At 43.5% G+C, this 11,459-nt stretch overlaps 1 protein-coding gene across 1 annotated transcript; it reads right to left on the bottom strand.

Annotated features, from left to right (window-relative positions):
- Positions 1-4,023: 4,023 nt before the first annotated feature.
- On the bottom strand, positions 4,024-4,808 carry LOC309678474 (MLX-interacting protein-like). The gene is made up of 2 exons (XM_082491517.1): positions 4,424-4,808; positions 4,024-4,102 (listed from the first exon to the last, which is right to left on the bottom strand). The coding sequence occupies exons 1-2, from the start codon at positions 4,792-4,794 to the stop codon at positions 4,093-4,095; spliced, it is 381 nt and encodes a 126-aa protein (XP_082347643.1). The 5' UTR covers positions 4,795-4,808; the 3' UTR covers positions 4,024-4,092.
- Positions 4,809-11,459: the final 6,651 nt, after the last annotated feature.

Raw genomic sequence — 11,459 nt, 5'->3', positions numbered from 1 at the left:
CTAAGAACTTCCCAAAACACACGCTGCATTAACAAAGAATGTGTGGCAAAGGTGCTTTGGAAACAAGCTGATCCCTAATGTCAGTCCACTGATGAAGGGAATATTTTTGGCTTACATCTACATGAAGTGAAGGGGTCATATTGCTAAAGAGGAGAGACGAGATCTAGAAATGACCTGGCAAGCTTTTCAAAAGATAGCCTTCGGCACAGTCCCCAGACCCCACTCCCCTGTTCCGTGCAACTTTAACAAGCAGGATCCAGAAGGGTTTAGACAAGTATCTGATGCCCCTGTTAACACTCTTACCTAAAGTACAACACCTGGCGTGTTCCTTAAGCTCTTATTAGAAGGTGAGAGAACTCTGAGGCTACTTAATAACAAGTGAGCCCACAAAGTCATCTTCACTTACCCTATCACATCCTACCGCTAAGTAAGATGGACACCAACTGACATATAATACGTAACAGAAGTTTAAAAAGAACACCACCCACATTGAATGTGACTAGTATCTTTAATAATTTCTAAAATAAAGCTTGTGCTTTCTCTGCGTGATGTACATGACCACACACAACTGACTAGCCCATTCTCTCAACTGCCAAGATCTCCTCCCCAGCACTGCAAGAACCTCCACAAAAAAATGAATGACGTACGTGGTCCCAGAGCTTCATCAACCTCTTCTTTCCTTAAGGGCCATGGGTAAGACACACTGGGTGAGTACTAACTGAAGCCTGCACTGTCACTTATCTATTTTACACCTAGAGAAAATAACTAGAGAATTGACTTACATCTACTTTTTCCAGCAGTAATGCACTGTATTTCCTGCTCCCAGCCATGATTACATTAGTTGTTGCAGCACGATTTACCTCTCTGCCACCTCAGCATCAAAACCCTAGAGATAAACTAGTACAATGCCACCGATTCCTACTGCACATTTTTCAGAGCTCCACATGCAGAGTTCAGAATATGCAGATCTGTATTTCCAAGCACATATTTCAGGTTTTGGGCCTTAAACCATCTGTCATTGTTCCCAAAGCAGAGCTTTCCACAGGGAAGTCCAACGACCCCATATTCCAGCCTGTTAGGGCACTAAATGGTTTACAATGCCTTTTCATAAAGCATAATTTTCACTTCACATAAGTCTTCAGCCTGCATTCTACAAGGAGCTGAACATTATACTTCCAATGAAGGCCAGAGCTCTCCAAAATGAAGAGAAAAAATTCTTCTGTCCCAATCTCAGAAAAAAACTTCACAATATGCTGTGGTCAGAACATTTCAGAATACAGTTCAGTTTTGGCTAGTTACTTTTGGGTAATGTAATTACTTGGGCAATTGTAACGTTATTACAGGGCTTTACTAAATTAAATATCAAGATTACGTATCATTTGACTTAATTCTGCTTAATAACCACTGTAGGCCATATAATCATTAGCATAGTTCCTCATCGGAATGAACAGTGTCAAAGATAATTTTCATTTCAGAAAGCGCATTTTTTAAAAATCATTTTGCCTTTAAAGTGTCCTGCCTGCCATAGGTCAGTTATAGCTACCTAGACACACCAGGCTCTGCAAGGTCACGTTGTGTTAAAGGGCTGAGATGAAGGGGCTAAAAAGAGGAAAACCAGGGTTTCTTTTGCCTTCGTCAGCGTGGCATAGTTCCCACAATCAATCTCACGAGAGAAAAAAGGGTGACATTTAGATAACGTACAGCCCTTGTGATACCTGTTGTAAACCGTAGTGTTTATAAGTAACTTATTCACTTAGAAGATTGTTTTAACCTCCTAACTGTACAAGGGAGTATGCTATGGTCACATTTTCCCCTGTGAAATGGCTCACCTGAAATGAGGATTTCCAACCTGCACAACTGGATACGTGACCGAAACAGCTCTGATGAAAATTAAAATCAGGTTAGCTTGTACTGCTTAAAGGCATGAGGGAATCCCTTCCTTCATGTTCAGAAAGAGCTTTTTTACCATAAAAAGTTTGACAGTGAACAGCAAATCCATATTAAAAGAATTATTTTTTTTTTATGGTACAATTAAAAGAGCCCAGGCTACACTGTGCATCCCAACATGAATGTGATTCAGCATAAATTTGGTCACTTTCAAACATAAACCACCCCAGGTAATGACCTAGAAAAACTTTGCTTTCTACCTCCTTGGTAAAGCTAATGGATACCACACAAATTATTGCTTCTTTTTAAAACTTTAAACACTGAAATACTAGCAATGGGTGTCAAGTGTAAATAAATATTACACACAGAGCTCTGTTACAGCAACTTCCTTGTTTTTGTATTTAACATAGCTGCATTGCCCCAGCTCTAGAAGCATGATGAGTTAGCTCATGACCCTCGTTGCTGGTTCTGCAACAGCCACAGAGCAAAAACCACACTTCTTCACCTTTTTGTTTTACAGTTTTTGGTGTTGGTTTCCACACCTCCCAGTTCTTTTCTAGAGCAAATTTCTATCCAGCAAAGGCCGTGCAAAAAATGTAAACACAGAATCTGTGTGTTTTGTCAGCGCTAGATCAGATAGACAACAACGGGAAAGATGCAGCTGAGGCAACAGAGGCAAGTTAGAGTTTCTAAAATTATTTTAATCCTTTTTAGACCCAAGTTTACAAGGGGTTTATTAGGCAGATTTTAAAAAGTTATCACAAAGCCATCAAGCAAGCAGGCTGAATCTGGGCAGGATGTTTCATGTTCATGGATGATCTGGGCAGGATGTTTCACTAAGCAAACCTTAAGGTATCCAACAAGTATTAAGAATATGCTTTTCCCTGGAAACCTCTAAGAAGATGCCTCATACTACCACCAACAAGCAGGATAAAATTATTTCTGCTAAACTAGATTTGGTGCTCAATTTATGCATCTACATCAGAGTTCAGTATTGTCAAATTAGTATCACAGAATTATTCCTTTGCATTAGATGTGAACCTCAGTTTCAAAATCCCAATGATACACTGGTGGAAGCACAACATAAAACAAAGCTGATAAAGGCTGATGAGAAGATACATGAGAAGTCTAGTTCTGTCCCTCATCATACTTGTAATTCCTTTACAGGTTCCTCTCAGCTTGTACAATAAAGGCAGGCTGCTTAATTTTTATTTAAGTTTTACATTTGTAAATGCAAAGAGTTTATGTCCATTGTTGCACGTACCTATCTAAGATTCACTCTCTCACCGGTAACTAGTTACTTGCTTGGTAAAAATTACCAAAATGAGAAGATTACTTACATTACACTTTCTCACTAACCATACAGAACAGATAGTTCTATTGTTTCCTCTTCATTGAGCAATGGTTAGAGGAATTTGGGGTTGGTAAAGTTAGTTTTCTCTCACAAGCTAATATGGTTCCTATAAATGAAAATAAATATTTCCGTTGATATGCTCAGAGGCATTTTTTCCATCATTCCTTTTAATCAACTTCCAAAACATGCTCAACAGAGAACATCAAATTGGATCCAATTTCTGCTATATCACACGGAACAAAAGACTCAAGCAGGCATACATCTTTTCAAAACACTTCTATTCCATAGCTCTGCCTCCATTTTGGATGACAGACAAAGGGAGTAAATGTGAATATAATGCCTTATTAAATAGATGAAAAGCAAAACCGAAGCCTGAGCAAAAGGTGCAGATAAACCCAGGAAGTGCTACTACCAGCCGCAACCACCGGAACAAAGGAAACAATGACAGATCCCGCTTTCTTGAATTTGTTATAAAAATAAAATTTGGAGGAGCGGTGGGCGGAAAAAAGAAGAGTTGGCCGGTTTTCATGCAGACTGGGGCACAAACATTCACTCTGGCCTTCAGGGATTTCTCCAGATGCTCTTCAGCACTAGATGTTTCCATAACTTCGAGCCCGACCGTGAGATGCTCAGCGTTTCCCAGTGCCACGAAGAGTCCGCAGCGGCAGCGCGCGCGCTCCCACGCCGGGGGCGAGGTCGGGGTCCCCACTTGGCCTCTCCGGTTCCCCCCAAACCTCCCTCCCTCCTCTCCTCCCAACCCCACTGAAAAGGCGATGGCAACCTCTTCCTCCCTCGCCCAAAACCATCCACCGCGAGGTCTCTCAGGCCTAGGGAAAGTGCCCGCAAGGATCCTAAAGTTCACTAAAAACAAAAGCGACACGAACACCCACGCGTGAGGCGGGGGGGGAGGGGGAATACCGCCGCCGAAAGGCGACGCTCGGCTGCCCCCGCGCCCCCGGGGGTGCCCCGGCCGATCGCCTCAGGCCTCCCCCCCCCTCCGCCCCTCACCACGCCCTCGGGTCCCCGGCCCGGTCCCCCCGACTCCCGCCCCGCCGACGCCCAACCGGGGCTTTCCCCGCGGCCATGACTCACTGCGGGCGCCCGTTCGGCCCCTCCGCGCCCTCCCCGGCCCCCCGAGCCGCCTTGCCCCGCGCCCCCGGCCCCAAGGGCGGCGACCGGTACCTGTAGGCCAGGGACATGCACTCGAAGAGCTTCGTGAGGGAGGCGTCTATACTGAGGCGGCCGCCGGCGCTGCCGCCGCCGCGGGCCGCCCCGAACTGGTAGGTCTGGCAGGTCTGCTCGTTGACCGTGTCGAAGTCGTAGCCCTTCTTGGGCGGGTGCTCGCTGTGCGGCGACGAGACCATGAAGTGGCCCGAGTGGATGATCTGGGGGCCCGGGGGCTGCCCCCGCCGCGGCCCGCACCGCCGCCCCCCCCCCGGCGAGGTGCCTCCGTCGTCCGTGTCCGACGAGTCCTCGTCAGGCTCCGTGCGGGGGGACAACGGCCCCGCCGCTCCGAGGAGCCGCGCCGGCCGCATGAACACGTCGGCAGCCATGGCCCCGCTGCCGCCAGCCGCCGGCCGAGCCCGCCGCCCGCTCTACGCCGCCAACGCCCCGCTCCGCCCCGGGCCGGCCCCCGCCGCGCCGCGCCGCCCCGCTTAAAGGAGCCGGAGCGGCCCCGCCGCCGCCCTTCTCCGCTCCCGCCTCCCCCAGCGGCAGCAGGCCCGGGCCGCCGGCCCCTGGCCGCCCCGCCGGCCCCTTTCCCTCAGCGAAGGGCCCAGCCCGCCATTGCCACCCTCGAGGCCGCTTCGGCGGCAGCGTCACCTCAGGGAGGGCCCCCCCCCAGGCTGCCATCACCCACCCCGGAAGGCCACTGGAAAACAGCCGGGTGGCCGCCTTCCCTCACCCCACTACCCTTTAGTTACAAGAGGAGAGCTCCTTCAGAGGGAAAGGGCAGGGCTATCCCACCCCCTTCCCACAGCCCCAGAACCAGAGGGTTCTTGGCCATAGGTGAGGCCCACCATGTTTTACCCTTCCCCTCACACCACTGCCCAACACAAAAAGGCCCCACAGGGCGGCTGGCCCAGCTTACGTCTCCACCAGCCTCACCAAGAAAGGGGAAGGCATCACTGCCACAAGGCCCCAGTGTCGCGCTACTGCTGTCCTGTCCCCACTGCCCCACAGACTGTCCTCACTCCTCCCGGGGGCTGCTGGTTTAAACAATCCAGTGTGGTGCTTCCATCCAGCAGGACAATGCCAAGGGGCTTAACCCCCCCTCCCTCCAAAGCTTAGGAGACTCACGAACGTGAGAAGATGCAGGGGACAGCACCAAACTGGCTGAAACTGTTCACAAGACAGTAATTGTGCTAGAAATATTTCATGGATTTAAACTACCTTTAATACAGTAAATTGCTTATTATTTTCCAGAAGCAATCTGCAAGAAGCCAGGGCAGCTACCAAAGTAGCTGGAGACCTGCAGCAGACAGGCTGCAAACACGGCTGGAGGGACCAGCCTGCAATCGCAGAGAAAAGCTCAGGACACGGAGCTTCTGCTGTCAGCCTGGTGGCTCACACCAACCCACGTACCTGCGCAGTGGCGTGCATAAAGTAAGCACAGTTGTTCCAGGCAAAGTAAAGATCAGATTTGGTTCTTTTCAAAAGCATAAAGATCCTGTAGGTCAGGATGAAAGCACAGCAATAGGGCCAGTGGCTGTATTGGTCTGGGGAGAGAACAGCAGCTTACAGCACAAAACCCCATATACATACATATGTACGTACAAAGTAAAGAGAAAAGATCTCTAGCTTGCCCTGTAGAGCAAACCTCCATCATCAAGACAGCAATTGTATTCCAGGTCACACGCTCCAAAGCGTTTATACTAAATTGTTTATGTTGTCCCAGTTCTAGGGCCTTGTTCTTAAAAGAAAAAAACAGGCTTTTCTACATAGTCATCCTCAGGAGGGAAAAAAAAAAAAACAACAAACAAACCACATTAAATTGCCACATGCTACTTTTTCTGCTTTGCAAAACCAGAAATAAGATCAAGGGAAACTCAAGGGATAAGACAGCAACTCTTGGGCACAGAAGGCAGAGGCATTCCTGCAGTATCGCAATTATGCCCTTGCAGTGATCTAATATTCTCCATTAGAGAGCATGAAATCAAGATGGATCACTGTGTTTAGGGGAGGAGTGGTAGGTCAAATGCTTCCCCAGACATGAAAGGAGCAGTAAGGCATGGTCACATCATGTGAGGGCTCTGCTAGAAATCTTTAACAATCAAGACTAACATTCAGCTCTTAGTCAGCTTCACATATGACTGAAATTCTTAAGGCCACAACCATTCAAAGCTGGTTATTGCTACCTTACATTAACGTTGGTTTTAAAAAAAGAAAGAAGAAAAAAGCATTGGTTTCAGCAAGGCATTCTGATTGGGAGTACTTTAAGTACAAAATATGAAAACATTTTAAAACAACATTCTCAGTTTTACAGTATCTGTTTTAAGTCTTACATGTAGCTTGTCAAGAACTAAACCTGTACTAAAAAGAAGAAAATCATAAACACACATCATTAACAGCATTCTATACAGCAATTCCATGGCAACAGCCTATACATTTACCTCACAAAATTATAAACAAGCTACTCTTGCTTCTTCCTGTATGAAAAGAAGGATAATTGGTTAAAATATAGTCGCGAGGTAGCAATGCAGTTTTCTAAGAAGAGTTAGCAGTACACCAAACCATCATTTAAAATAGGGGTAGGAGTCAAGCTATGACCAACATTTGGTCCAGTTCAGGTTTTTCTCCTCTTGTCACCCTCAGAGCAAACACCGCAGATGCCAGATGCATCCCTTAAAATAAACCCAGTTATTTTGCAGACACACCTCTTGGTCTGCCTTTTTAAGATCAGCATTTAGGTCATCAGCAACAGGTCAAGAGTCCCAGCTATCCTCTCCTCCTCCACAGTAAGGAATTCCAGGAGGTGCAGGGAAACACTAAGAGGCCACAGCAGCATCTTTTGAGTATGCTTTTTCTTACTGTTTCTTTTTAGCAATCTGCAGTGGGAGGTGAAACTTAGGCCACCATCTTCTGATGATGTTCCTTGAAGAGCGCAGGCTTTTAGCCCAAGAGGACAAAGCCATTTACCGACTTAGAATGCAACTGTAATACACACTGAGCAGAAAGACAGTCAAGCTGTTTAAGAACATACCCACAGTGTACTCCACACCACTTAGTGGTAAGAGATTATCCTCCTAAATCTACAGACAGGAAGATAAGCATTCCCATTTTGATGAGGCACAAGAGCTCAAGGAATCTTACTCACAGCCTGACTGTGGGGCCGATTGCAGGTGCTGGGAGTCCAGCCATCCCGTTACCACTCCGCTGGCTCCTCTGCCCATCCTGCTCCCAGGCAAACCACAGGGCCAGCCTCCAGCTCCGTACCCTGCTGCTAAGCTGGGCTGCCGCTCACTCCTTCGCTCGTTACTGGCACAAGCCTTACCTGTTCAGAGACCTTTACTTCTGGGACTCGTCTTGAATTACATCCTCATTCCTGCATATTCTTTTCTCTCTCTCCAGTTCCACCCTATATATAATTCCCTTATACAAGTCTGCTGATTTAATTCACTAATCCAGAGAACAGAAAAAACACTGACTAAAATGGGTAGTTTTCTTCCCAGGTTAGCGAACTTAAGTTATTGATGAGAGGATGCTACGAGCACCTCAGTAAATGCAAGGGAGACAACAAAACCAAGCTGGGAGCAGACAAGCTGGCTGTGGCTGGCTCTTCTGGTAGCGGTGAGCCAGCAGCCCATTTCAGCAGTCTCTGAAACTGCAGGCTACTTTGGGACAGAGCACACAGAACACTAAAAATAAACTGGACACTTTATATCCATCTTGAATGTAAAGAATCTTTCCAAAACTCTTAAGGAGTTTTACCCTTGCTAGCATTGGACTCCGGCATGTTTCCACACCAAAGCATGTTTCCACACCATGGCCTCCTCCCTCCAATTTAAGTTACCACAACACATCAACCAAGTACCAAGCCGACGGTAAGTACCTTAGATTACCAAGTTATTCTGCAGGTTGCTGTAATTACATCAGCCATATCTATTTGTTTGTTGTTGTTACAACAACAAAACAAACTGTCCCCACCCCGCTCAGTGTCCTGCTACAATACCAAGACACCTTTGGTCCACTTAAAGGTGAATCAGTTTACACGTTACTAAATGAGACAACACCATAGAATGCACATTTAAAAATACCACTTATAAAAACAGAAATTTATTGTAAATTTAAAAGAAAATACTGAGATTAAGTTTCTTGATAAAAATTATTCACACAGCATTCATGTTGTGATTTTTTATTTTATTTTTGAAATGAAACCATTGTACATTGTACAAACCATAACTACCGATGGAATAAATAAGTGAAAAATTATACTGCTGTACAACACACACACACAAATCATAAGATGGAAAACGATTAAGTATTGAAGAAAACAAAATTCTTTACACCTTCTAACAGGCCCTTAGATATAAAGAACATTCCAAAACATGACAATGTTTATGTATGAAGATAGCCACCCAAACCCATATTTTATACTGCCTTGTTGATTATTTTTTTTTGTTGTTTTGTAAGTGCCAGCACTTTTTGGAATGTTTAACAACTACTTTCCCAAGCATAAAAATTCCAAGGAATAGTTCTGCTATAAAATGTTTGGCTGAGTAAATCGCTTATTCGGAAGGCCTTCCCACATGTTCCACAAACTCAGCTAATTTACTTGCTTCTAGTTTCTTTTTTTTCTTTTTTTTTTCCTTTTTTTTTTTTTGTATTTATTTGTAACTGAAGCCCCAACATTCAGCATTGTAGCAAGGAAGCACTTCTTGATATTTGCACTATTTCTAAAACATTAGCTGTATGAGAACTTTCAGTCATCTCGAAGAAAATTACATCTCTCCTTCTGCTCCACGTCTCAATGCTTTCAATAAACCCTTTTACAGTGAGTTCATAAAACAAGTTTCTGGTAAAGATAGGTCCAAGCCAAAAAAAGATGGATTTAGATCTGGTTTCAAACCTCAATTCGATGATCTGGTTTGGTCCCATCTGTACTTTCTGGCATTAAAATGTGTTTAATCACATCCGTTGGCCCATAAATGTTATCAGGCACTTCAAAAAAAGACTAATAACAGTCTTATACACTATTTTGGATTTCTTCATACCCGATAATGTCAAAGTCTCTTCTGTAGAGACTGACAATAACAGGTTTAAGCAACCCAAATCTATCTGCTTGTTCAGTTGTCTGTTGTCACTAGAATCTCTGGTTAAAAAAGAAAAAAGTTCAGAATGTATTCTGTCTAAGCTGTAAATAAAGCATTACTGTTTTAGAAATAAAGCCTCTACGAACATGGTTATGACGCCTTGTCTCGTAAGCCACAGAACAATGAACAGTTCTGAGCAGAAGCCACAGGAGAGAAAAGGAAGTTTATAATTAAACCTGTTGATGTCAATGCCAATAAATGCTTCTATCTAATGAAAAATTTGAGGTATTTTTAGTGCTATTTATATATTTTATTTCTTCCTAAAGTACAGGAATTAGTTTCTAAATGAAAAGTCTATTTACTCCCTTGGAAATGTCTACAAAATTAAAATTAAAAACTTGCTGCGATGCACCTGAAGATAGGGATTAGTAAACATGACTACTTGTCAAAGGTGGCATCAGATTTGTCTTGTTTTAGCATTAAAAACAACAAAAAGTTAGTAAATCAAAAATATTTTTAAGTTTGAATCTTTCTAAATTTGCCCATTTAATATATCAATAGAACTTCTCACAAAATATCACTTAAATCTGAATGTAATATACATACAAATCAATCATTATTGACCAGTTATCCACATTTGAGGCATACACACAATTCAAGAGAGAATTCTACTGTTTCATTGCATATATTGTGCAAATACAGTTTTTGGCTCCTCATTTCCTTATTTTCAGAATGTTAATGGACTTCATGATCAGACCAGAAATCCCAAAAACTTACTAGGGAGCACACTGTTTTCATGAATGATTTGCAATCAAATTTTATTCTGATAAAATTCAAAAAGTTTTATTTCAACATAAAAGAAAAGTTCCAAAAGTGAGTGTCATACGTTGTTTGGAGTTCAATCCTACAAACATCTTATGGAAGGTCAGTATTGGCTCCCCACTCCTCCCTCCCTCTACCTCCCCCCAACCCTTTCCCCATTGTTTTTCATAATAAAGTGGTAATTGCAAACGCAATGCAGTAGTCTAAGTGCAAGCCATTTTCACTATTGGAGAATTCAGAAATAAATAAGCTTAATGAAGAGCTAATTATGAAAATGTATCAACTGGAAGCAATTTTTTTTTTCATTTAAAAAAGTATTTACAGTTCTTAGCTTACAAACTATATGCAACCATTTTCATAGCAGTGAGATCATATTTTAAATTACAAGTTCCATCTCCCACGCAAAGTGAAGAAAGACTAAGGGCCCGATCCAGCAATACGTACATACATATGTACACGCACGCGTGTGTGTACTGAAGTGAGAAATCAGCAGTTCCCACCGACACCAGGTATGTATAACTGGGAGCTCCCCCTGGAAGTACAAAGCCCACTCTAAGATCAGGCCCTTGTGACCTGATGCAGATGGTTCTGTACTTCTACATGCCACGAATTTGAAGGGAGCTGCACATACTTTAGTGCCTTTCGATTGAGTTCAGCGTAAGAACACTTCAACATAACTGGAAAAGAAGGAACATTTCTAACAATGATGTAGGGACTATGGAAACAACAAGGCTTATTTATAAGACCTGCTGAAAGGAAAAAAGAAATCCCAAATACAGTATTAACCTGGAACATAGAAGTAAACATCTTATAAAGAAACAGTACAATTAAATCCAGTTCAGTGAAAACATGATATCAAAAAAGACCAATTGAAAATAAATTCACTGTGCATCAATCCCTTTGATCCTATTTATGTACATAGTGGAACTTTTCAGTAAAGCGAGTTGTACCCAGTACAGAGATCTGGACCTAATACGTAAGTATTTTAACTGCTGTGTTATAGTATATATTCAGATCTGGACTATAAATGGTAAACAGATCATGTTAACTTCTGATGAAGTTAAGTATTTAGAAGACCAAATTTACAGTTGCGAATGCCATGCATTCAATAAAAGATCTCCACTATAGCTGCTAAAATAAAATAT

This window comes from Vanellus vanellus (assembly GCF_965231255.1).
Source record: "Vanellus vanellus genome assembly, chromosome: 16".
Lineage (NCBI taxonomy): Eukaryota > Metazoa > Chordata > Aves > Charadriiformes > Charadriidae > Vanellus > Vanellus vanellus.
This window is presented reverse-complemented; position numbering and strand designations above follow the sequence as displayed.

Excerpts from the sequence above, each read along its gene's own strand:
- LOC309678474 (XM_082491517.1), bottom strand. The coding sequence starts at position 4,794 with ATGGCTGCCGACGTGTTCATGCGGCCGGCGCGGCTCCTCGGAGCGGCG.